At 54.8% G+C, this 25,840-nt stretch overlaps 1 protein-coding gene across 3 annotated transcripts; it reads right to left on the bottom strand.

Moving 5' to 3' along the window:
• Positions 1-1,241: 1,241 nt before the first annotated feature.
• On the bottom strand, positions 1,242-25,679 carry RHOC (ras homolog family member C). 3 transcript variants are annotated; one of them, XM_075909961.1, is made up of 6 exons: positions 25,604-25,661; positions 21,256-21,311; positions 4,729-4,886; positions 4,269-4,389; positions 2,638-2,768; positions 1,242-1,751 (listed from the first exon to the last, which is right to left on the bottom strand). In XM_075909961.1, the coding sequence occupies exons 3-6, from the start codon at positions 4,882-4,884 to the stop codon at positions 1,578-1,580; spliced, it is 582 nt and encodes a 193-aa protein (XP_075766076.1). In that variant the 5' UTR covers positions 4,885-4,886; positions 21,256-21,311; positions 25,604-25,661; the 3' UTR covers positions 1,242-1,577. The 3 variants fall into 3 exon arrangements, with proteins under 3 accessions (XP_075766076.1, XP_075766075.1, XP_075766077.1); XM_075909960.1 differs by lacking the exon at positions 21,256-21,311 and having other exon boundaries at positions 25,604-25,679; XM_075909962.1 differs by lacking the exon at positions 21,256-21,311 and having other exon boundaries at positions 4,729-4,922; positions 25,604-25,671.
• Positions 25,680-25,840: the final 161 nt, after the last annotated feature.

Here is a 25,840-nt window from a genome sequence, read left to right as displayed (position 1 = left end):
TGCTGCTATTTTTTTTGAGGGGGAGGGGTTTCCTCAAAAAAGTCAAAAAGGGGTGTGATGCCGAAAAGCTTGGGACCCACTGCTCTATCTGTGGGCAGGGTGCTAGCCGTGTGGTAGGAAACATTGACAATGGGAGGCAGAAAAACTAGTTTGAGCAGTTTTTGCTCTTGGTGACTTTCGCACGTTGCCAAACCTCCCCCGTGTTGAGACAGCCCGCCCCCCCCATGCAGCTTAGAGAAGGAAGTTGAGCCTCCCCCTTTCCTATGGCCCCACTTGGAACAGCGCCTACATCAAACCTGCCATTTGCTTCCACATTTCATTGCTTGGAACTCACCTGTCCCGAGCAGCTGGACTGCTCCAATCCCCTGCACTGGTGGGGCCGTGTGAGCCTCACACATCCCTGCCGGAGGGTTTCACTCCCATCGTAGCGTGAGCTGGGCACCTCTCCTTGGCCCACAGCACAGGGGGAACCGGCCTCGGGCCGTAAAACACTGATTAGGAGGAAGGCTTAAGAGACCAAAAGATGCGATAAGGAGCTGCTGCTCCTCTCCAGGCCTTCCCCCGCAAGGCGCTCAGAGCTTTAGTGGAGCGTCGAGCCGTCCTGCAAAGCAAGGTGTTGAGTCGTGCTTTGCAGACAGGGAGACCGAGGTAGGAGGCATAGGGGCTATGGGCCAGTCTGGACCAAGCCCCGGAATTCCATCCGCGAGAACCAAAACGTACTGGCTGGTCGCTCACTGCTCTGGCCCCTCAGACCCACTGGCTGGCCCAGAGGCAAGGAGACGAAACGGAGGCACGTGCTGAGTCACAGCTACCCAAGCGCCAGGCTGTATTGATTCTAAGCATGGTGTGGTCCAGGCAGGCAGCAGTGGTAAGGAAAAAGGCCCATTTTACAAGGCCTTGCTTTATGGCAAGAGGAAGGAGGGCAATGAGACACCCCAGGGCAGGCCTGAGGCAGAGGTGCAGCAGGGGGCATTCCCCACAGGAGCAGAGGAGCTCCTTGCAAAAGCCCTGTGCACCCGAGCAAGGCCCTGGGTGCAGACAGAGCACTGACTGCCTGGGCCTATGGGTGTACAAAATGCTGGTGGGTGGTGTGCACCTTCAGAGGGAGCAAGCAGCCCCCGGGGCAGGCGCATCTGGGCTTGGAGACTGCAAAGAAACACCCCCCCGGGTGCCAGGACAGGAACCACCCACCCCCAACGGTGTCGGAACTTCCCTGTTCTACAGAGACTCACCACTCCGTATGAAGGTAGAGAGATTAAATATTGCAGAGAATCTGAACAGAGCATCGGGGAGGAGGGATTAGTGCCAAGCGGGACTGAGATACAGCATGGAGAGCTACTCAAATGCACTGTACGGTCTTCACAGAACCGCGGTGTCTGCCAGAGATGCTCCTACCGGCTTAGGACAGTCCACAGGTGACAGCACCGCTAGACACCCCTGTGTGCGCTGCAGGTGGGGGCTAGGGCCCTGGGGGGCCAGGCACGTCCTCAGAGTGAGAAGCGTGCTGCCCCACACGCCCGCGGGGGGCAGACGGATACAGTACAGATGGCAGTCACTTCCTTCCCGGCACGGCCACCTCACAGGAGCGGGCAGCCTTTACGCTTCTTGTTTTTCCGGACTTGCAAGCCAGCCCGCGTGGCCATCTCAAAGACCTCCCGCACACCATCCTTCGTCTTGGCTGAGCACTCCAGGTAGCCAAAGGCGCTGATCCTGTTCGCCATGTCCCTCCCCTCCTCCGACTTCACGGGCTCCTGAGAGGCATTCAAACACGTGGAGTGAGGCGCCAGAGCAGCAAGCCAGACACACCGGCAGGCAGGCAGGCTCAGTGGCGCCCCCAGGCATGGGTTGGGGGATGTAAAAAAGGGTTAAAACTCCCATGGTTACATGGTTCCCGGGAGGTGGAGGAGGGGGTCTATGGCCAGGTGGGGCTAGGGATGGCCGGTGAGGGGTGCTCCTAGGGAGCTGGATGCTGCCCCGCGCTGCAGTACAAGGGTCATGCAGCAGAGGGCGCCACATGCAGTCGGCTCCCCGGCAGTAGGGCTGGCCACCAGAGCTGGTGCGCGCTGGGAGCCCTTGATGCTAGCAGCTGCCAGCCCTGCTCCCAGGGAGCTGGCTGCTGGCTCTCACACTGCAGAGCCTCGCACAGGGCTGCAGGTGGATCCACAGGAGCAGGGCTGGCAGCCAGAGCCCACGGCGCTTCGCCAACCCCCCTCCCAGGGCACCGGCCCCCCTCCCAGCAGGGCAGAGAGTCACCGGGAACAGAAGCCTCGGCCTCTTGCATCCCTAGCCTGGATACAGCCCTGGCTCCCGTCCAGGGTGCCCCTGCATGCTGGCTGTTGGGCAGGGCAGAGAAGTGAGGGTTGCCCCTGCACCCGCGTTAGTCCCCTGCCACAGGGTCTGGATTCTGCTGGAACAGGAGCCGGAGGCAGCGGCAGGCAAGAACCCTCTGCAGCAGCAATTCCACAGGCCCCAGCAGGGCAGGGCTGAGCGGAGGGATGGCTCAGCAGGGGTCCCCATTCCCTCGGGCACGGGAAGCGGCTCTGCAGGGTGGCCCCTCCTACCCGCCAAGCACACAAGGGAGCCCAGGCGGCTGCGTGGGATGCTTTCGGGGCACAGCGCCCCCCCCCACACACACACCTGCTTCATCTTGGCCAGCTCTCTGCGGGTGTGCTCGTCACTCCGCAGGTCCTTCTTGTTCCCCACCAGGATGATGGGCACGTTGGGGCAGAAGTGTTTCACTTCCGGCGTCCACTTCTCCGGGATGTTCTCTGCAAAAGCCATGCCCCATTAGGCGCCTCCCTTCCCGGCATCCCCCGCAGGCCAGGCCACCCCTGCCGGCTGCCAAGAGGGTCCCCGGCTGGCGGGGCAGGTGCTTTGCTGGAGACACCCCACCGCTGAGCAGCACAGGCCAGGGAGCGGGTGCAGAGAGCCTGATTTGCACGCCCCGGCGGCTGTGGCACCGGAAGGGAGGCTGGGTCCCACGTCCCTCCACAGCCGACACACGGCACAACAGCGGGAAGGAAAATCTCCCTCAACGAGCGGCACTGGTGAACCAGTGTTCCCCATAAGCAGCCGCCCAGGAGGGATTCGGGTGCCGCCCCGCTGATTAGCGGAGCACCAACCGCCATGTCTTGCAAGTGGTGCTCCACATCGGCACAGGTCTTGGAAAACGGGGCCAGTGCTGGTGACACCCCTCTGAACACGGCGAATAGAAGGGCCGTCAGAGCGTAAATACGCCAAGGAGAAGGGGCCCCCCCACGAGGCCGGCCCGCCAAGCACATCAAGTCCAGCTGCTCAAGTGACAGCATCATTTGCAAGTATCCCCATGTCCTGAAAGAGCCTTGTTGTCCCGTCTCGCTGAGTGCCGGCGCTGAAGGGCCCTCGCACAGGACGTGGTACGACCCTGCACCGGCCTGCACGCCCGGCTGCAACCGACAATTGTTCACTCATGAGCACGGCCGAGGGGGGCGTCTCTTGCCAATGGCCCCAAGGCAGCCGACCCGCCTGGGTCTAAACAGTCCCTCTGCCCGTCCTCACCCCCCACCAGCTGGGACGTGGTACCAGGCAGGGAGCTCCCGGGGCCAGCCCTGGACCCTGCTCCTTGGAGCGTGATGGGCGGGGCTTTGGCTACGCTCACGAGCGGCGCTGATTCAGCAATGGCTGAACAGGGGACACTGAGCGCAGACGAGGCCTTGCCAGCCGTTCGAGTGGGCATGAGGCTTTGCAAGCCGTCGTCCCAGGTGCAATTGCTTTGTCTTGGCTACCGGCAGGGGACACACCCAGGGACAGATCCGGCCCAGCGGCTCCCGGCTCAGCTTTCCTACTGGGACAGGTGCTGCGGCCCTGCCAAAGCCAGGCTGGGCACAGAGCAGAAACGCCACGAGGCCCCTAATCCCCCAGGACGGGCCACCCAAGGGGCCGGCAGGACTGTCTGGGGTGAGAGCAGCTCAGGGTTTTGTGCATGCCCAGGGCAGGATACACCCCTTCGGCTACCGGGCAGAGCTCAGCCGGCTGGGGACTACAGCGAGCTCGGGAGCAGCGCTCTCATGAGCGCCCGCGAGGGCGTTGGAGACGTGCCCAGGAAGCGGCGGACGTACAGAAGCCGGCAAGCCAGGGCATGGCTCCCGCCGAAGACGCCTCTCTCCACAACTGGCCCCGTGCTTGGGACGAACATGTTTAGAGGGATCACCCCCCCAGGGGGCGGGGGGATGCAGTAGCACAGGCCGCCCAGCAGGTGGCTGCTCTCGTTCCTATCCCCGTGGCCCTACCTAAGCTGTCCGGGCTGTCGATGGAGAAGCACATGAGGATCACGTCCGTGTCCGGGTAGGAGAGGGGCCGCAGCCGGTCATAGTCCTCCTGCCCCGCCGTGTCCCACAGGGCCAGCTCCACCTACAGGGCAGAGATTTCCAATCAGCCGCATCAACGCAGGGCGCCCCGGACAGCGGAGCGAGGGCACTGTCCGCCTGCATCGCTCTCGGGGAGCCAACGGGCCCGCCGGGGGATCTCAAGGGGAGCAGGCAGCGAGGGTCCCGTTTTATGGGGCAGGGAGGGGAGTTCATCTGGCAGAGTGAAGGGAGGAGGGAGCTGGGGGGGGGGGGGGGGGGAGATACACACATTCCTGAAGCGACCCGACAGGCCAAGTGCCCTGCCTGGCCCTGGTGCAGGGATTGCCCCGGCTGGGGAACAGAGGCGCTAAAGCACCATGGCCAGAGCCCCCGGGAAACAGACCTGCTTGCCGTCAACTTCTATGTCGGCGATGTAGTTCTCGAAGACCGTGGGCACGTAGACCTCGGGGAACTGGTCCTTGCTGAAGACGATCAGCAGGCAGGTCTTCCCGCAGGCCCCATCCCCCACGATCACCAGCTTCTTCCGGATGGCGGCCATGGCTGTGGAGACAGGACCGGGCTCAGTGCCTGGGAAGGCTGACAGCTCACTTGGCGCTGCCCTCCGCTAGGCCGGGCAGCCAAGGGCAGCACCAGGGCTGGTGTGTGTGTGGGGCGGGGGGCGGAAGAGGGGCACGGCCGGAGCTCCCTTCCCCCCGCTGACACAGAGGTCCCTTTGCCCCCCCATGTGCAGAAGCCCTTGGGGCACATCTCACGGCCAGGCAGGGTTAAGCCCGGGGCCCAGCTTGAGCGCGCTCAGCATCACACGTACCCCCGGGGCTGTGTGGGGCCCTACCGAGCCCCGGCAGGCGTTGGAGCAGCGGGGCAAGCGCTGGTGACACGGCTCCCAGGGCAGGCAAGGCGGCGCATTGCTAGCGCCCCATTATCAGCTGGGGGGGCTGTAGAAACGTGCATGAAAGAGCCCAGAGCCTGGGAGCGCCTACAAATCCAGTTGCTACAAAGAGAAAACTGCAGCTTTTAAACGCAGCTTCCTGCGTTCTCCCCGCTCTCCAGGTGAGCCTATGGCACGGGGAGGTCTCGGGGAGCCGGGTTAGTCCATACACCGGGTAGCCCTGCGGCACCGTAGAGACCAACACGAATCTCGCTAGTACCACGAGCTCACGTGGGCACAGGCCACTTCCTGCGAGGGGCTGGCGTGCAGCGGTGCACAGCTTGCAATTGTCAGGAGGGTGCAGCAAAGCAGAACGTTACAGCAGGGCAGGGCAGGAAGAGCAGCACAGCACGGGTCCCCTTCCCGGCTGGCGTCACTCAGCCACCATCCCTCCCAGCTCCTGCGTGTGCATCTGCCAGGTGGCGCTCAGCAGCCGCCTTCCCCCCACAGCAGCAGGAACAGGCGGCGCGGTCAGGGTAGCACCCGTTGAAGTGGGCGCTCAATACCGTGGACTCCAACCCCTAACTCGTGGGGCCAGCAGTGTAGGGGAGGCGAGGGCAGAGGGAGCAGGCAGCCAGGGTTTGGAAACTGCAGTTTCCAGCCTCGCCTTTCAACGCAGAACCACCCAGCCTGAGGCAGACTCTCCAGACGAGGAAGGGCCAAGCAGGAGGCAGAGATTAAGTGCCAGCTGGACTGTCCTTGACCGAGGCCCGGGCTACACCCTGCCACCCACAGCGCTGTGAGAAATGTAGCCAGGCTGACCCCTCCAAGGCACAGGCCTGCACGGAGCCCTGCCCGACCTGCCAGCGCACCAGGGAGAGCCCAGAGTCCTCCCGCAGAGGAGCCAAACTGGCCTCCCCTGGCCCGGCAGACTCCCTTGTTGAGGGGGGTGCTGGACTAGGGAGGTCCGGCCCGTAGGCATCGCCTTGTCAAATACAACCTTGCAGGCTCTCCCATCAAAGGCTCACACACAGGGGCTGCCTTCCAAAAACCCACCTGCGGTTAACGCATCACAAGCGCCAGCTGGTCGCAGGCTGGGTTTCAGATCAGCCTGCTGTGGGGTGACGCAATCCAGTCAAGAGGCAACACGGCTCAGTTATTTGCACTTGAGGAATGCCACCCAGCCGCTGCCCAGCTGCAGGAGGGAGGCGGCCAGCAGCGAGTGCACACACAAATCCTGCCCACAGCCCCAGAACGAGTAGAGACTCTCCAGTCGAAGAAGCACCCAGGTTCTTGGAGGACGCCCAGGCTGGCTCGCTGCGTGTCTGCTGCTCCCCACGCCCAGCCTGCGAGCTCGGAGACAGCCCCCCGCGCGGGAAAGCAGCCTTGCTTCGGCTGCCCTCGTTTCAGGCTGGGAACCGAGCTCCCACGCTAGCGCCCTTCTCCCGTTCCCGTCTCTGCCTTTGTGCCTCCTAACCCCATTTCACCAAGCACCTGGGCTGGCTCCCCTGACAGCAGCCCGCCCCGGTGAGTACAAGAATTCTCCCCCTCCCGGTGACGCACGCCTGGGTTTGCTCCTCAGCTGAACGGTCTTGGGGCACGGCCTGTGTCCTGGGCCTTGCGGCACCCATTCGTCAGCGCCCGAGATCAATGCGAAAGGCTCAGCCGAGAGGAAGCTGAGCTTCTGGAGGGCGGGGTGGGCAAGGACCGCTCCGGCCCCGGCACCCAGCACCCCCCTCCACTCCGAGCACAGCTGGCATCACGAGACCCAGCGTACATAGCGACGCCATCTCTGCCAGACAGTCCGGGTCTGGAGAGCCGCCGGGCTGCCAAGTTGCACTCAGCAAAAATCCCCCCACAAAGCAACCATTCTCTTTTCAGCTCCGAGTTACAAAGGGACAGAGGGTTGGGGGGGGGGGGGTTAAAACAGGAATTATGCCTCCATGTCCTTGAGTCCCCCACATGCCATTATAGCAGAGCCAGAGAGGGATCCGAGCTCAGGCAAAATGTGTGAAACCAGCATTAGGCAGCTTGAAGCGAGGTTGAGCAAAGAAATCGACAATCAATCCCCAAGGGAGCTACAGGCCGGGGCGGGGAAACGTCACTGCGAGCCAGCTGCTCCTTCCCCTCGGCCATTTACCGGGCGCTTTGATTGCAAGCATCTTTAGGCATCTCCAATTCCCCAGGTCCATACCAGGCTGGGGCAGGGCGCTGGCTAATCCCTTGTTAATTACAGTTCATTAACAGGGTGGGGAGGAGGCTTTTCCCAGCCTTGCAAAGCAGCACCAGGCTGACCATTCTGAACCCTCGACCGCCTGGAGTCAAACATTTACTTGCTGCATGCCTGCTCTGATAAGCTGCCCCAGGGATTAACCTTTGGAGAGCCAAGGCTGCCCCTAAAGGAGGCTGGGGGCTGGTGGCACGCCACCTTCACAGCCAAACTGGATTCCCCCCCGCGATGTAACGCCACAAGGTTTCGAAATATCCCAGTCCTTCTCAGACACAATTCAGCACTTCTACTCCACCAAGCAACACCTGCCCCATGGGCTCTTCCCTCCCTTCTCCCCCCCAGCAGGCCCGGCACAGATGTGATGGGCAGGTCATGGAGGGAGAAGGCCGTCTCTTCCTGCACAGCTTAGCCAGAGGTTTCTCCAGGGCAGTCCCATTGCAAGAGGCGCGGCCGTAGTTTTGCAACTTGTTCAGAGCTGTAGACTGCAAGCCACCCCTTCCCTTTTAAAAGTGGATTTCCCCTGCTTCAAAGCATCACCATCCACGACTCCCCACCCTTGAAGCGGCATGGGGCAGGACCAGCAATGTAAAGGCACTTTCATCACAGTCACCACGTGCACACTCTGGAGTCACACTGGGATAGCTCTTTGGGGAAAAGAAACCCATGCCCCTAACAGAAGTAGCTGCAGAATGTGTGTCTAAACCAGCCTGCCTAAAGCCAGGGTCACAACTTGCGGTTCCTGGCTCCCAGGGTGTGCTGGGATTGTCCCCACCCGAAAGCACAGTGCAGGACGAGGACAGAGGCACGCGGATTGGTCCTTATGCCGCTTTGGGGTCCAGTCAGAGGGCAGACCGAAATCCCCTCAGCTCACCCAGTAAGCCAACATCGGTGCAAACAAGACTTCCCTGACTGTCCCCAGGACGTGTGGAGAACGCCAGGAGGAGGAAACGTCACTGCTCTTACACACGAGCCGATTGCTCGGAGCAAGCAGAATTTTTCTGGGTTGATTTTAGGCACACATCAGCTCAAAAAAGAAAGAGCAGTAACTGCCCAGTCTGCTTAGGTTTAAGTAGCCATTCTCCAGGTACTTAATGATACTTTCTCTTCCCCCTCCCCTTCCCCTCTATTTATTTCGAGTTTTCATATCCCCTACTCATAACTCCGGTCATCCGAAGACATGGGCTGTGCCCACAAAAGCTCATGATCCCATCTACATGTTGTGTTAGTCTAAAGTGCTACCAGACCATTGACTGGTTTTTTAAGTCCCTTTAAACCCAAGATGCCAAGGCCTGGTCTATGCGGTTGGGTACTGGGCGGCCATTTCTGTTGGGGCGTGATCCTTTTTTAACCCTGCATAGCTCTCCGCGCACAACTCCATCACGTGGATACCAGCAGAAGTGCTATTCCCATTTTCACAAAGGCAGGGAAGTATCCAGCCCGCAGGACTTGCCTCTGCACCCTTCAATCGTACCGGTACAGATTAAGTGAGGCAACTTTCAAGTGTAGACACGTCCGAGGAGCGGGACACTTCGTAAGCCGAGGAAGGAACGAGTTTATCCTACTGTGCTCTCCAGGGCTGGATTAAGAAAGGGGCTTTCAGGGCCACCGCCCAGGGGGAAGGGAGACCCCACAGAAAGACCTCCCGGCCTCCAACAGTGCGTATCTTTCTGAGGGGCCCTGGGCTACAGGCACTGAAGCCCCTGCGTGTTATCTGGCCCTGCCTGGCAGAGGGGAGATAAGAGGACTCCAGTCTTCCCATCTCCTCTTGTCCGGGTGGGTTTATCTAGCAGGCGAGGCGACCGGCCATGGCCACACAACAGCACTGAAGTGCTACAAGTCTTCAGTGTAGACAAAGCCCAACACTAAACGCAGGAGGGCTTTGCCCTCCCACCAACCTGCTTGGTGGGCAAAGCCCTTCCATTAGGTCAGCTTGCCTCCCCAAGAACCTTCCCAGGCTGATGAGAAACGAGTCGCGCTCCCGCGGCACCGGAGAGTCCCGTTCACTTGACCCATTTCTGAACGGGTTACTGGGCCACGGCCAGATCAAAACCCAACTGCTTGACCCCCCGCCTGCAACCAAGGAGAGGGCCAACGCAGAGAGCTCAGAGCCCTCCCACACCTCCTCTCGGAGGCCCAAGTCCGTCTGATTTCCAGCTGCAAAAATGCAACTCTGCAGCAAGCTTTCGGTGCGCACCCAGGGCCAGGCTGGGGGAGGAGGAATCGACGCACAGAGTGAGCTGTAAGCGTGTTTGCAGCTCACACGGCCATCCCAGAGCAGCGCTGCACAAGCAGCGCCTGAATGTGCGGTCGCAGTGGGCCCAGATGGCACAGCTTTATCAAGTCCAACTCAATTACAGAACAAGGGGAGCAGCAGGCAAAGATGCTCCCCCGTTCTCCAGAGTGCGCACGGACAGCCAAACGGAAGGGAACGTTGCTAAGTGCCTGGACTGCAAACACCAGTCTCCTTCCCTGCCCATGAAGCGTCTTAATTTCAGGAATTGTGGGACAATGATCAGTGGGCCAGGAAAGGTGGCTGGCTCACCATACTGGGGATTCTTGCTCTGGCATAAGTACAGTCATGCAAAAAGGCCCTCTCCCACTTTTGAGCATGCGAGCCATGTGCAACATCAGTGCACTGTGCCTACACGAGGCATCTCAACTGGTCCTCGGGATAGCCAGGCCCTGCGGTCTATAGGACAAGCTGTCAGTGCCTCAGTGTCAATTAAAATAAAAAATAAGCGACAACCTCTGACCAGAGAGAAAATGGATTGCAGGAAGAAACAGAAGGGAAGCCAGGTTTGGCCAGTGGAGAGTCTCAGTGAGCACACATCAGACTGCTGTAAGTCAGTGTCCTTGCTCCTTTCGGACCCTCCTTTCCTTGGGCCAGAAGAAAGGGCAGGTGGTTAACAGTCTACATGCACACGGCGTGCTAACCAGGACTTCTCCTAGGGTGGAGTTGCGCTCCCAAATGAGCTATGGAGGGAGAGATTCACTCACACAGCCCGGAGTCCTGGCTGGGGACAAGTATTGTATTCCTGGATGGGAGAGTTACAGAGTGAAAAGTGCCTGTAAGAGAGCCCAGGGTGTGCCCAGGACGACTGCCCGTGCATCCAAGCTCTTGCATTAGAGGCAATAAGAGTGCCATAGATAATTAAGGCTGCATCGTAATTAGCTGGAGGCGAAGGATTAAGAAATGCAGTTCGGCGGCTGACGTGCATTTCTAAAGCAAGCGGAGGAGGCTTCTCCTCATCTGCATATTTAGTTCTGCTGTAGCTCCTGCTACGAAGCCTCTAGACAAGAATCCCGTTGCCAGGGCCTTCCCAAAGCTGCGCCGCACACAAAGGCAGCAGCCCTGCTTTTGCTGGACAAGCCACCTCTCAACCCAGGGCAGCCGGCCAGCTTTTCCAGCCTCCGCACAACACGCTGCCAACCATCCACCGACATTCCTGGTGGCAAGGGCAGCGGGGAGAGAGGTTCTACCAGGGACCGGCCAAGTCTTGTAGCACCCCAGAACTTCCCAGCTCAGGAGGCCCCACCGCACTAGCCCAGGGCCTACGATTGCGAGGGAGTGACTGATAAAAGCCAACCTGGCATTTAGCAAACAGGGAGGAGCGGAATGCAGGGTTCAACGGAACGAGACCCGACAGCCCTGAGCCAGGAGACAGTCAGGACTTTAAAATGAATTTAAATCCAACTACAGCGAAGACTGGAGCAGCAGTATTCCAATTCAAGGAACCGCTGCAGTGGTTACTGGTTACGTTTTTAGGAGCAGGCTGGTTTTACACAACAGCTAAGATACTCAGCTGACCTTATCTGGAGCTGCCAGATACCTTGTCAACAACTGTTAGGACAGTCCCTGCAATTTGACTGGAAACAATCCTTGCACATCAAAAGGCCAGACACCCCGGAAACAGGTGAAGAATTGCATTAACCTCCCTTTAAACACACACACACACACACACACACACACACACGTACGTATCAGCCTCTAAGGCCAGAAAAGACCACAAATTATCTGTCTGCCCTGCGTAAGACAAGCCACTGAACCTCTGCCAGCTCCCCCTGTACCGAGCCCAACACCGTGTCTTAAACTGGAGTGGTATCCCCCACAGCCCTGATGCCACATTACCGTGTTTCATAGTTTATATATGGACTCGCTTCTGCAGCCCCTGGTGAGATATACCCAGGCGATCCCAGCTGGCAATCTGCACTGGCTGGTTTGTTCCTGGTGCTCTTTGGGCCAACGGAGACTTGGCTTCCAGTCCCCATGGAAAAGACATCCCCGTCTGCCCCAACGTCATCCACAAGCGTGGGTTTCCACACTCAGGCCGCAAAAGCCCAGCTAGCAGCCCGTGCCCACTGTGGAAACGCAGGACTAGCCAGGACAAAAGCAGGGCAGAGGGGCTTTTGGCAATATATTGCCCCCCACATGCATTTTTGGGGCACCAAAACAATTTGAGCATGAGAAGGAGTTCAGCTAGTAGTTGTGCCCTGTCCAAGACCCCACCTCAACATGATTCAGACCTTTCAAACCATTTCGTTTCAACATGCTCTTTAGAAAGTGTTGTTAGACAACCCAATGATTTCTCTTTGTTTTTGACTGAAAGAGCTGAACAATCCAGTTTCAGTTCAACCCAAACAAGCACTAACCTCCCCCCAATTATTTGCTCACCCCACGTCACGACTCAACACCATCTCCTTCCTCCCCTCCACGACTTTACTCCCCTGGCTAAGTGTGGATGCAGCTGAAAAGAAGAGAGTGTTCTAACCAGGTGCGTTTAGACGTGGCCCGACTCGCTGCAGACAGTCAGGCGCTCACCGACTCTTGCCTTCTGTTTTACGGGCTGTCCGCAATTGAAACGTAACTTACGAACAGCCCCTTGCAATGGTCAAAGATGGAAATTAAAGATATTCTCAAAGTTGTGGGGCTTGTCAGGCCACGAGGCAGCTTCTCCATACCAGGGTTCCTGCTAATTTTTTCTACCCCGAGAGGAATGAATTTTCTTATGTGCACCAATGTGGAGGGGATGTGCGACACGGAGGGGGCGTGCGACATCACCGTCGTACTGGTGCACATAAGAAAATCCATATGATGGGAGTGGGCCAAGGGATTCTGAGGGGGGGCACCCCAGGGCTGGAGTGCAGGAGTGAGAGAGCTCTGGCTGGGGGGGGGGGGGGGGGCAGGCTCTCAAATGGAGATGGGATTTGATGTGCAGGAAGGGGGCTTTGGGGAGGGGCTCAGGGCTGCAGTGCAGAGGGGGTACAGGCTCTGGGCTGTGTAGCGTAGAGACAGACCAGCTCAATATTTGCTGTGTGTATCTTCATCTATCTACGTAAAGGCACTAAACCCACCCCCTCTATTTTTTTCCACATAAGTCAAAAGCTGAGAACCTCTATTAACTCCAACAGCCAGACACAAACAACATCTTTCACTAGACACGTGTAATCAGAAGTCCAAGGATACAGTATTCATTTGCGCAAACGCTATCTCCCGCGCCCCCCCGCCCCCTCAAGAGCACCATTCCAGTGAAGCCACCTACAACAAAACTTCTCTGGCCTTCCAATATTTGCCCCTTCAGCTTTCCCAGAGTGCATTCATCCTCTTTGCCATGTACTTTTGGAGGTTTGCCTGAAAGTCACAGATGCACATCCCTTAGGATCTGCCATCAACATGCATAAAATACCAGCCTGGATTCTTTTCATAAGGAGATTAGCTTATCTTTTCAGGCAGTGTGTGTGTCACTCAAGAGGACAATGGCCTTCCTGAGGAGTAAGAGATGCAGAAGGCAAGAGGCTTTGTTTTTGTTTGAGATAACAGTCCCTAGATGACAAGTTCACAGAGAAAACCATGGAGAAAGTTTCAGGGGGTTAGTTTCATTGCAAACAGAGAATCTGACTGATTCGAAGGCAGCAGCATCAGACCCAGGAAGTCTCTACAACCAAAGTTTTCAGGAGCAGCTAGCGATTTTGGGTATCCAACTCGAAAGCCATGAAAGGGATGCAGAGGGGGCTATTCAGATTTTTAAGAAAAGCAGGCCCCCTTTAGATGCCTACAGTTGTGGCAAGTGATTTCTGGATGTTCTTTTGAAAATCTTATCCCAGCCGGGAGTTTCAGGGAAGAGAGTTCAGTGACTGAAGAAAGGATGCCAGGTTTAAAAAAACAAAACAAAAAAAAAACCACACACACACACACACACACACACAAAAAGAGGCCAGTAGCAAGACATGTCTAAGTTAGGGATGTAACAGTGGAGTCAATTAGCAAAAGTGTATAGGTGAATGCTATAGACTACACACATTCCCCCCACCTCGCCACTATATTTTTTAGCAGGCTGGCCAGTAGCCCAGCTCAGTCCTGGCTTGTGCCAGGTTGCGACTTCCCCCTGCTGCAGCTCTGCATTTAAAGTGTATTAGGAGCCAGCCAGGCGGCCTGGCTCAGTTCAGCTCACACCGTGTCCTGGACCTCGGCCCCTTCCCCTGGACAGGGGCTGCTACTGTATCAGAGGCAGCAGCGCGGGGTGGGAGGGTGTTCCTTGGGAGTGGGGCTGGAGTGCACTAGCTGAGAGCACCGCCCTTGGGGACTAGTCGAGTAACCAATAAGAATTCATGAGGTTAATTGACTATTCAATGAACTGATATTTAACATCACTAGTCTAAGCAAGCTTTGGAAGGAGGTTTTCCTACATCCGACACTAGGTTTGTTCTGAAGGGTTGTGCTCCTTCGGGTGCCAATGTTCACCATCTTCACTACGGCTGCATCCACAAGAGGTGTTTTGGGCTATTCTCTCACTGGTGCAGTTTTATCTGTGCTGTGCTGGGCAGGCAGAGCCAACAACCTCATCAGCACGGATGCTCCCACTGTTACCAGTACTGCTGCTAGAGCAACAGAGGAGGACTGCCTAAAGTTTCCAGTGGAGACAAATGCCAAGGGCCCACCTGCCCCAGTCGGATAGAGGTTGCCAACTAGGAACACCGTAGCACACGCTCATTTATGCGCCAAGCAGCTACAGCCAAGAGAAGTTGGTACTGAAAAAAAATAGCAACAATCTAGTTGTAGCCTTTGTAACAGACGCCCCCCTTGGGTTCAGATCTCAGGGCTGAAATTCAAACCAGCTAGGAAGCAGGGAATTTCCCTGGTAACACACCCCTCAGCCAGTCACCTCTGAGAGCTGGCGAGATTGGTAGAGAAGGGTGTTAACCCTTCAAAAGAAAGAATCGGAGCCTTAGAATCCAATCAGAGATGCAGAGACCTATTACAGCTTTTTATTGGCTGGCCCCTCCCCGAGCCAATACATGATAAAAGTTTTGATCGAATGTATTGGGCGGAAGATCCGGCTCTAAAGCTCAGACCGTTTCAGCAGGCACAGTTCTCTCAAATACCTGCATTACCACGCAAGTTCTAACATGTGGCTGCAGTAAAGGAGGTTCGCATCAAGTCAGGAATAAGTTATACTAGAGAGAAAATAGCCAGCCAAGAAGCAGGGACAGTCTCCTGACTCACTGCTTACTCTCACCCAAACCTTATTACACACAGGTAGGAACTAAAGCTGCACGTACCTGCTTGGCACAAAGATTGGCTAGCGTGTGGTGTTCAAAGTAATTAGTAGCATTCCAGAGAGAGCTACTGTCTTTGTCTTCCCTGCCAAAATAAGGTGAATTTTGGCCCCAGGATAACTATGGTGTTTGGCTAATCCACCGTACAATGCTGGTGGTGAGGAGACGCTGTAGATTTTACCATGAGGTAGCCAGCTAGGCAAAGCCAACTCTAGGCCCTGTTAGAAAAAAACTGCTCCCCCAGTAAAAAAGTTTGGCCAGGCTGCTCTTGCTATAGTGGGCTGCAGAACCCCTGGGGAGAAACTGGCCGCACCCTTCCTGCACACCATTGCCTTTAGAAAAAGGGAAGGTGTGAAAAGGGGAAAATAGCCTCAGACTCTCCCACCCGTCACCTTGGCGTGAGAACTGCAGGGCTTACCTGGTCTCATGAAACCGGCACAGTTTTGGCCCAACCCCTGGGACTTCGCCCAGCTACCTCCAGGTCTGCACTAGAACTCTGCAGTAAGATGGTGGAAGCGCCTTGTGAAGCCCAGCTCAGCTGTTTCTGCGCAGGGAGGACCATGCATGGTGGAAGCCCCCCTTTCAGCTAGTTCTGCGAGCAGCACGCCTGCTTCAGTCACGCCCCACCAACAGACTGGCTCAAGAAGTGCAGCAACCCAAGCGACTGCTTATGCAAGGACCCTGCTGACAGGCCGGCGACAGATGCAGCATGCCCGTCTGAACTCCGTGAGGATTCCTGAAGAGCAAACGGCCTTCGTCTGCATTTCACCCATCTGTGCTGGATCTGCGTGCCCAGTCAGCTCCACCTCGGGTCCAGCAGCACCCTTTCAAGCGCGTCAAAGTTCCCAGAAGGCACCACTCAGGTAGCCGATTCCTCGTCGTGATAGGATGGTCTATCCATCTACGCACTGAGCACTACGCTGACCACTTGGGGACAAGAACTCTTCACTGCAGTGGCATGCTGGCTTTCCTCCAGGAGACGAGCTTGGCTCGCGAATAGATCCCCAGCCAATTTCCATCCCCATCGGAGTATCACTGAGCAATTTCCATCTCGCCACACCACCTAACACCACTGAACCTTAGGAAGGATTTGGGCATTTCAACAACTAACTTCACACTTTTTTCTTCGTTTCAAGAAAGATGTTCCCAGAGGCTGGGTACGTTTCCCACTCTAGACAGGTCCTGTTGCAAGTTTCAGGGATTCCTCCTAAGCACATCTGTGCCCAAGAGCCAACACACACACTGGACCGACACACCCCAACATCCTTGGCACCTGAATGGCACCAAAGGCCATTACAAAAAGTGCAGAAGAGCAGGGACTGGCGCAAGTTGAGCAGGTCCAATCGACTTTTGGCAAGGAAGCTGCAAGAACAGATGCAAAGTGAGCAAATCCAGCGAAGACAGATCTGAGGCCACCACCATGCTGAGGACGGAGGATAAAACAAACACCCCCAGACACAGGATTAAACTGCTTATGTAAAAGTCACTAAGCTAGAGACAGATGCATCAGAAGCAGCAGTTCAGGCACAAGCCAATCATGGGAGGGAGGAAAGGGAAAACCCTACTGCTGCCATGTGGGTTGAGTCATGACTACAGAGCTGCTGGAGAAGGGCTGAGAAAAGCTGTCTCCGGACAAGGCGCATCGTTTCAGGGGGAGCCTTTCACTTTCTCCACAGGGACGGCCACTGACCGAGGCAGCGAGTTCCAGCTTTCCACGGCCCAATCCTACAGACGCTCGGGTACACGGCTGGCAACGCCAAGCTATTTCTCCTGGCTTGGGCGTTTGTCTCCTAAGAGGAACCTGGAGTCAGGCTTTTGATGGCAGCGTGAGACTGAACAGCAGGAGTTTATTGTGCTACAGCAGGGGCAGCTCTGCAGGGCTCAGCGGGGGAAACCTTCTTCTTGTCAGATAACAGGAACAAGCCCAGACAACACACGGATGCCAGACCAGGTGCCGCTTTTATTGTTTCCTAAATTCCTTTGGGCAATTTTGGGTAGTGACTCCAGACAAACAGACAGACAGACAGACCAGACACCACACGCCCTTTCCATTCCCCTCAAAAAGGGGGAAGACCAGCTCCCTTTGGCTGTACTGTACCTCACCGAGCAGGAGAGGGAACAACCTTCTAGTGCAGCAGGCTGAACACACCACCAGCTTATGGCACACAGCAACTGAAAATTACTCCCAAAAAGCCCATCTGGAAAGCAGAGATCAACGATTACCTAGAGACACAAAACCTAGGCCCCCCCTTCAGCTGGTATCCCCAACTCACCACTTCCTGCAGCAGCCAACTCCAAGACACTCAAATCGATTATATTTACTATTTTCAAATCCCCATGGGCCCAGTTGCCACATGCAAGCCCTACGCTAGCTGTGCAGTGGTTCCATATAGCACGCGTGCAAGGTGGGGCTATAGAGTGCCGGCCAAAGTCGTGATTCCCTCGTCTTCGCCTTCAGGACATGGGCACGTTGCCAGCCCAGCGCCCCATGGGCATGACCACAAGCAGAACACGCCACTTTGGTCTGAAACGAGGGGCTCACGGCCAGCCGGCTCAACTGCAACCAGCCTCCCAAACTGTTCTCTCTGCAAAGAGCCCTTGCCAGAAAGGCTGACGGAAAGGAGCAGAGATCTATCAGCAGCTCTCTTCAGCACTCAGGTGACAATCCCCTCTTAACAGCCCACGATTCCAGGAGCCGAGGGGAGTCAGAATCCCTGGCCGTGAAGGCTTTGAAGCCCTTCCGTCGGGAATCAGGCCTCAAAGCATTCGCTCAAATAAACTCCCCGAGGTTAGAAGCCCTGCCTGAGCTGAAGTCTTGTGTAAATTACTGGCCCAACTACGCAGGCTTTCAGCAAGACAGCAGCTAGAGGCCTGTCCACAGCTGGAGCTGTCCCGGATAAATTCCACGTGTGAACATTCCATCTGGAATAACCGTGGAGCTGCCCAGCTCCTTCCAGAACAGCAGCGTCCGCGCCCGGAGCGAAGGAGGGTCAGCACCATGCACGAACAAGGCCTCCCTTCTCCAAACTTCAAAACCAGATTCCAGAGGGAGGCAGCAGAACTGGAGCTCGTTTGCAAGCTCAATACCATCAATTTAGGATTGCATAAGGATCTTAAGTGGCTAACGCATTACAGAGACCCATTTCCCCTCTGGATATCCACATTTCCTCAGCCACTGCTGCGAATGAGCCACTTCCACCCTGACTTGATTAGCCTCGTTTACTCAAGTACCTTCTTTCTTTGTTGACAGTCACCTGAAGAAGTGGGTTGTGCCCACAAAAGCTCATGATACCATCTACATGTTTTGTTAGTCTCAAAGGTGCTACTAGACTATTGGTTGTTTGAGATTTTTTTTTCTTTTATTGTCCTTATATACACCCTTGCCTCTGTAACCTCCACTCCGATTCACCTGATGATGTGGGTATTCTCCACAAAAGCTTATACCCTAATAAGTCGGTTAGTCTCTAAGGTGCCGCAGGGCTCCGCGTTTTCACAGATACCGACTAACACGGCTCCCCCTCGGAGGCCTCTCTCGTAAGAGATGCACACAGTCTGTTCCAGAGACCGGAAAGGTACTGTGGAAAGGTTATCCCAAAGAGCCTCTGGGATCAGGCAGTACGCCCCCCTGCGATTTCAGAAGACTGTTCACTTGTGCTACACCCCTGGAAGTGCTAGTTTTCCAATTTCATTGCCTTTTATGCCTACTGGTCCTAGTCTGGACTTCAACAGATTTTTTTTTTTTAAGCTACACATTTCTAAGTTGCCGTGTGACTGTCTCTCTTATGTCTGCAGCAGGCAACAGGAGACAACACTCACATACACTGAGAAAGCGACATCAGTTCAACTTACAATTGGTTTTAAATCAACTTAAGGCAATACATACCCCTGCGTGGTGCACTTAACATTTTAAACCTGGTTTATATTGATTTAAAGACTTTCCTCCCTACAAAGCTGTAGCACATCAACCATCGCATCCTTAGGAGCTTCAGGGGGTAGCTGAGTTAGTCTATAAAGTGCTGCCAGACCATTTGCTTGCTGGTTTTCTTTCCTGCAACAGACTAACAAAACATGTCTATGGGATCATGAGCTGAGGAAGTGGGCTGTGTCCACGAAAGCTCACGATCCCATCGACGTGTTTTGTTAGTCTATCAAGTGCTACCAGACCATTTGATCTTAGTTAAACTGGGGTAACTCTGTTTTTATACCAGGCCTTCAATACTAGGCTCACCAGAGCATCAGCAACTCCCCAGGTGGACATGAACCTGCTTTATTTTGTCAAGCACCTGGCTCCACACACTGACAACAGCCTAGCAAAATGCCATATACCCAAGGGAAGACCACCCATGTCCCCTTAGCCATCACCTTCAGAAAGGCCTGGCAAGTACATCCTAGACCGGGACTCGCGCATTCCCAGGACAGTTTCGCACAGAGGCTATACAGGCAGTCCCCAGGTTACGTACAAGATAGGGACTGTAGGTTTGTTCTTAAGTTGAATTTGTATGTAAGTCGGAACTGGTACATATTGTAGGGGAAACTCTAGCCAAACATTTCTCCAGAGCTCAGTTTTATTCTCCCACACCTCACTTCCCTCAGTCCTTTATTCTCAAGCTGAGGTGTCTGCTGAGAAAAGCCGCTCCACGTCTCCCTGGTCTGCTGGGGGGGGGGGGGGGTGCTAGCTTCGCGTCTCCTGGTCTGCTGGGGGGAAGCAGCTAGTGCGGGGTTGCCTCACCCCGTTTGTAAGTAGGGATCCGATGTAAGTTGGATCCATGTAACCCGGGGACTGCCTGTACAGTGTTCCACTACGTGGGCTCCTTGAGGGGCTATTAAAAGAAGAGTTCCACATTTAGAAGTTCTCCAGACCCTTCTTCTCCTAAGATGGAGCCAGGATGAGCGTTTCAGCACCACTCTGGGGTTGGTGGTTTTTTTTTTTTTAAATCGAAGCAAAGCATGTCTCCAGAGCCACCACACAGAGGCCAGTTCGGGGGACAAGGAGGGTGGGAGAGAAGGGAACGCCTATCGGAATACAGAAGGGGACGAGTCAAGCTCAGACTGAAGAACTCTGCTTCCTACCGTCCACGCAGTAGTTAACAAGTCTCTGTGCTGCTAAACAACCGTCTCCTGAGTCTGGCTTCCATGGCAGCGGCGTCTGCATTAGCATCTGTAAAGCAGTCCAGGCACCACTAGCCAAGCAGCGGCCGCAACCACTGACACCCTCCAGGGGCTCCCCACCCCCAAATGCTTAAGAGGCATGTCTAGAGTGGTCCTACACGGGAAGGGGGCAGGGCTTGAAGGGAGCACAAGAGAGAAGAACAGCATGTTGTTCGCCATCCCCTCTGTCCCCAGCTATCAGGACCTTTGGCCCCGTCTCCCCGGGGCGTGCAAAGACTCGACGCTCACACCACCCCCAGAGTACTTCATCGGGGTCTTTGGCCGCCCTACTGAGAGCCAAACTCTGCTGGCCTCTCCCCCGCTACACTTCTACTTTCACCAGCACCACCACGGAGTGAGCCACACTGGGGCGGGGAAAGAGTCAGAGAGGCCCTACAACAGCCCAGGGGAGACACAGGCTAGGCTCTTAGCACAGTTGATCACCATGTAGATCAGGGCTGCTCTGCGAGTCCCTTCTGACAACAAACATTACTTCATGCACCCAAGAGGGGGGAGGGGAGACAGGTGGGCGCCAAAGGGCTTCAGCCCCAGGTAAGAGACCTGAAACCTGAGCCATGCCCCCCGCGGCCTCCGCAAGTCTAAGCCAAGCCTGGTGACCCCACTGAAAGGGGTTCCCGGCCGGCAATGCGAGAACCGCTGCTGTGGGTAACGCTTTCACCTCTTCCCTGCTCTAGCCACGGCTATGCAGAAACAGAGAAACGCCATTAAGGCATCAACTAGCTTAGTCCTTGGCTGTGTTGTAAAACTGCACTAGGTTAAGGCAATTTACTTTTGAGCAGTGTAAGTTAATTCATTAGCAAATTAAGCCAACTCAAGAGAAACCAGTTTTAAATCAACAGAAGGGCATGATCACTAATTAGTTTAACCCTCCCCCTTGAAACCAGTGCAACATGTAATGCAGACATGGACTAAGCGAGATCACGGCATGTAAACACACAGCTTCCAACATGAGAAGGGAGTGCAAGGAAGTGTCTCACCGCACACCCAAGCACACATCGACTCCACTTCTAGACGTGGCCACGTGCACACACAAGAGGGATGCCACAAAAGCACACAAGTCCGAGTGCACAGCAGAGGGCAGGACCTACCTGGGATGTGATTCACTCAGAACTGGGCACACTGTCCGTTCTGGAAGTGCCAACCCCTAAAACCGGAAGTGGATAAGTAGAAATAAATAAGCAAGAGCTGCTGGAGAAAGCCACTGACAAATTTAAATGACAAACTCTTCTTCGAGAGCCCCCTAATCAGCACTATTGGTTTCTCATATTCCCGAGGCGCAATCCAACACCATCACATCATTGCAACCCGCAAACACATATCTCTTGAGAACGACAGAAATATCAAGCAAGACAAGACAACCTTGCCTGAGCTGGCTAAATGTATTTGGTCAGACAAGATGGCAAAAGGCACACACACAGGCACATGCCCAAATAAAATCCCTTAGAATTGCTTGAGTCACAAGAGGAAATAGAACCCTTCAAGAAGTTACAGAATGGTCCTAGCAAGTAATGCATTTTTCTGACACAGGGCTGTCAAAAGAAAAAGGAAATTTCCCCAGTCAAGCTTAAAAAGCACCCATCATGAGAAAGAATGTTCACATAGCTACCTAAATATGACCCAACATCATATTGTACTCACATGCTGCACGTATGACCATTCTGAAAAAAACTACAGGAAAAAAAAGAAAGTTCTCAAACTGGCTCAAAAGAGAAACAGGCAACACCTTCCAGTGACACACATCAGAAACCAAAGACTATTTTTTGTCTTCCGTTTCTGGAGCCATCCCTGTTTTCAGATATCTGACCAAAGTGGCATGTTTTGGCAAAGCAATTGACCACAATTTCACATCTATACAGGCTGTAGGCAGCACAGTCTGGGTTCTACACAAAGCCAAGAGCTCAAGCCTACAACTCTTACTCATGCAAATAATCATTACTCACAATTAACACAGGAGACCCATGACTACAAGCATGAGCCTCACATATGAACAATCCAACTCCCACACAAACTTGCATTGTGCCCACAACCTTCCCCAGAAGCACTTGTATTCCTTTACCTAATCATCTCGAGGGGCATGCTGGGTCTCAGACAGATGCAGGTACCTTTTCTTTATAACTTATGAACGCCTCCATTCTGGCCCTCCAGGCCCCAAACACGCATGGCCACTTGCAGGGTGTTATTAGAATAAACCTATCTCTTAAAGGAGCTTCATCTCAAAACTGAAGTTTACATTTAAAGATCCTACAAATCCTCATACTAGAAATAAATATGTAATGAAACCAAGTGAATTGGATTTAACCCTTTCCTTTGCAAGGCTTGTAGCATGCTTCATGAAAAAGAGAAAGTGAAATGGTCTAGAAACCAACTATAAACAGAAGTGAAACTGATGCCTTTGCTTTCTGTCTCAGCTCAGTAACAAACAGTCAGGTGGCAACAGGTATCAATAAATCACATATGCATTCAGCATGTCCCTCACCTACTACTGAGCACTGATTAAAGTGCAGAGCTACAATCCTGAAGAGATATTTTGTGTCACAATACACAAATACAAAAGCTAACTTTTATCGTTGCTAAGCCAGACTCCTTTGAGTCAAGGATCTGACTCAAGAACTTTTAAGCAAAAGGTGCAGCAACCAAACTGTAAGGAAGGCTCCTGTCATCCTAATCCCAATTAGTTAACTGGTCAAATGGGAAATTTAACTGGTTAACCAAATAAACGGGGCTGGCAGGCCTCCTACCTCATGCACAGGGCTGGAGCAGCCCCCACTGGTTAACTGTAAGCGCATGGGCAAGATTTACTGATTAACCAGCTAGCTGCTCACATCCCTACTAGGATCTGAAGACGGCTTTCTTTCTTCCATTTTTTCTGACTCCATCTGGAGTCAGCATGACTTGTGTCCCCTGGTCCAAGACTTGCCCTCATGTCTTTTCCCCAAAGGCAACACCCACTGTGCATTTCACCTGTTGTATGGACGTGCTTATGAAGCAGCTTGCCAATTAGAAGGCTCTTCATTAAACAAATGGCAGAGCAAGAGCTCCTTGTAAAATAAATTAATTCTCAGCAGCATCCAGGAATCAGGTGCCTGCTGAGCAGGATCTCATGTGATGCAGGAACCCTGAAAGACCAGATTTTGGCTTTCTATGCAGTACCACCTTTCCTGCTCTGTGCATCCCCATGCGTGACACAGCAGTGCGTTGGATTCCTGCTGGCTCACCTGGCTGCCATTTTACACTTGGCACGCACACAACGGTTTGTTTATAACATTGTGTTGGGAGGGATGCTGGGCAGGACGCGAGGATTATTCCCTGCTCTGAGAAGTGCTGCAAGATCGTAACTTCCGTGGCTGTAAGTCACGTCTGAGTTCAGCTGACGGCAGCTGTACTTGTGGAAGTTTATGTTCCACGGCATTGCTTTTCAAGTGAGGCAAACAACTGCTCAACATCCAGAGCCAGCTGATGTCACTGCAGTGCATCTCAGTCTTCCAGGAGAGGAGTCTTACAGGAAACCTTCTTACAACCCACCACGCTTTAGAGTCTACAGACACCTTAACCAGTGATCCTTGTAAGCAGTGTGCTTGTGCGGTCACCCAGGAGGGATTCAAATGCCCCCCACTCATAAGCGGAGCACCCACAGCCAGGTCTCTGATTCTACTGGTGGTGCACATACACACATGCCCCAGTGCACATAGAAAAAGTTATTTCGCATATGGATGGAAAAAATCTGCACGTGGATGGGAAAAAATTAGGGGGAGGGGGGAGAACAACACAGACCTTAACTCCCCCTCCACATTAAGGTTTCTAAGGCAGCATAGGTTTCTTATTCTTCAATAAGAATGTGTAGTACGTGATATATCAAATCCCAATAATACATCACAGCCTCAGGAACAGTTTCTACCTGTTTAGTTTTGTACTGCTATCGCGTTGGGCCAATCAATATTTGTCTAATACATTCCTTACATTTCATGGCATTCCATGCCAAACAGAAGATTACAATGTGGTTTTGTTTACACAAACTTCTGATAACCTCTTGGAAGTGGGTCACATAACTCTGTGCTTTTTCCATTTTGATAGAACCTCTGCAAGCAAATAACTTCTACTAGATCTAGGACTCCACTTTAAAACCCCTAGCTCTCACATGTAGCTATAAGGAAAATTATGGGAGGCCAGCAGACACTTGGCACAGAGACAATAAAGCGTGACTGAAAGTGGAATATAAGTGGGAACACATAACTGAAGCCCTTAAATAGTTTATTGCCTGTAACACAATTTAAACCTTTTCACAATTTGCATAAAAGGTGACATTTTCTTTATCTGTGACCCAGTTTAGTTTCCATCAGCTTGAGGTCTCAGCACACAACATGTTTCCCAGTCAGACTGCACACTCTAAACTGATTCACAACTTCTTACTGTTTTACGCTCCCGTTGTCAGGAGGCCAAGGCTGGATTCAAGGGGCTTGGCTGCCAGACGGTTAGGGCTGGAGAAAGCAGCGCAGTCATGGTTTTGGAATGCTTCTGTACTCCAAAGCCATTACAAAGCTCCTAACACACATGTTTAAAGGCTACCTACAGGAAGCAAGGAGCACAGGCTTCGAGGAGATGGACATGCTGTTTGTTAGCACTAGGAAACAGCACCTAGGACATGAAAATGCACCCCAGGAGCGTGCTCCCACACAGAAAAGCCAAGTGTGTGTGTGGGGGGGGGGGAGGAGATGGGGAAGACCACCACCATTTCAGCCTGCTTAGTTCAAGCAAACTTCTGTCGCTTGGGGGCATGCCACAGTTGAGCGCGACCAGGGAGCCCAAGCAGTGGGCACTGGCTGATTAACAAGTGGATTGTACCCACCACAGCAAACGCCCGTTAGTCTCTAAGGTGCCGCAGGACTGTTGGTTGTGCTGGACCTACAGACAGACAGGGACGCGGAGATTCCTGCTCTGCACCCCGGCAGCTCCCCAGGCAGGGGAAGTAGCTGTGCTGAACAAGAGCTGGCCAGGGAAAGGCTCCCTGGGATGTTTGCTCAGCTCAGCTGCCTGGTCTCCCTCCCCACCCCACCAGCTGAGCACACACTCCAGGGGAGGACGGGCACACCTAGCACAGCCTCTCCTGCCCACCTGCCCCGCATCAGTGGCTGTGCTGAGACAGAGCTGGGCCCCCCTGCAGCACGGGGGGGGGGGCGGCTCCCGGCCCGGGAGAAGGGGGGTAAGAGCCCCTCCCCCAATAAGAGTAGGAGACAGAAGGGCTGCCCCCCCCCCCGCTTGTACAACCTGTGACCCCCAGAACAGCCCTGCCACCCCCACACCCCGAACTCCCAGAGCCCAGCCCGGCTCCCCCCCGCAACCCCTCCGGCCCCAGCGCCCCCCTCACCCCACAGCCCCCTCAGGCACCGGGTACCCGCACACAGAGCCCCCCCCGCTCCCCACAGCCCCGCCCCGCGGTACCTGGGGCGCTGGCTCCGGCTGCTCGGGCTCCGCGGCGAGCGGCACTTAGCCGGGCAGGGCGGGGCCGGCCGGGACCGCCCCCCCGCCGGGTACTGCGGGGCGGGGCCGCCCGGGGATACGGGCAGCGGGCGTCACAGAGGGGGGAGGGGCCCGCAGGGTGCTGGCGGGGGCAGAGGGGGGGCACAGGGTGGGGGTGACAGAGGAGGGGGGGCTCGCAGGGTGCTGGCGGGGGCACAG

This window comes from Pelodiscus sinensis, chromosome 27 (genome assembly GCF_049634645.1).
Source record: "Pelodiscus sinensis isolate JC-2024 chromosome 27, ASM4963464v1, whole genome shotgun sequence".
NCBI classification, from domain to species: Eukaryota; Metazoa; Chordata; order Testudines; family Trionychidae; genus Pelodiscus; species Pelodiscus sinensis.
The sequence above is the reverse complement of the archived record's forward strand: the minus strand, read 5'-3'. Positions and strand labels throughout refer to the sequence as shown.

Excerpts from the sequence above, each read along its gene's own strand:
- RHOC (XM_075909960.1), bottom strand. The coding sequence starts at position 4,884 with ATGGCCGCCATCCGGAAGAAGCTGGTGATCGTGGGGGATGGGGCCTGC. Across the intron at positions 4,390-4,728 it reads TAGAAGTTGACGGCAAGCAG|GTGGAGCTGGCCCTGTGGGA; the intron begins GTCTGTTTCCCG and ends TCTGCCCTGTAG. Across the intron at positions 1,752-2,637 it reads AGCTGGCCAAGATGAAGCAG|GAGCCCGTGAAGTCGGAGGA; the intron begins GTGTGTGTGTGG and ends AATGCCTCTCAG.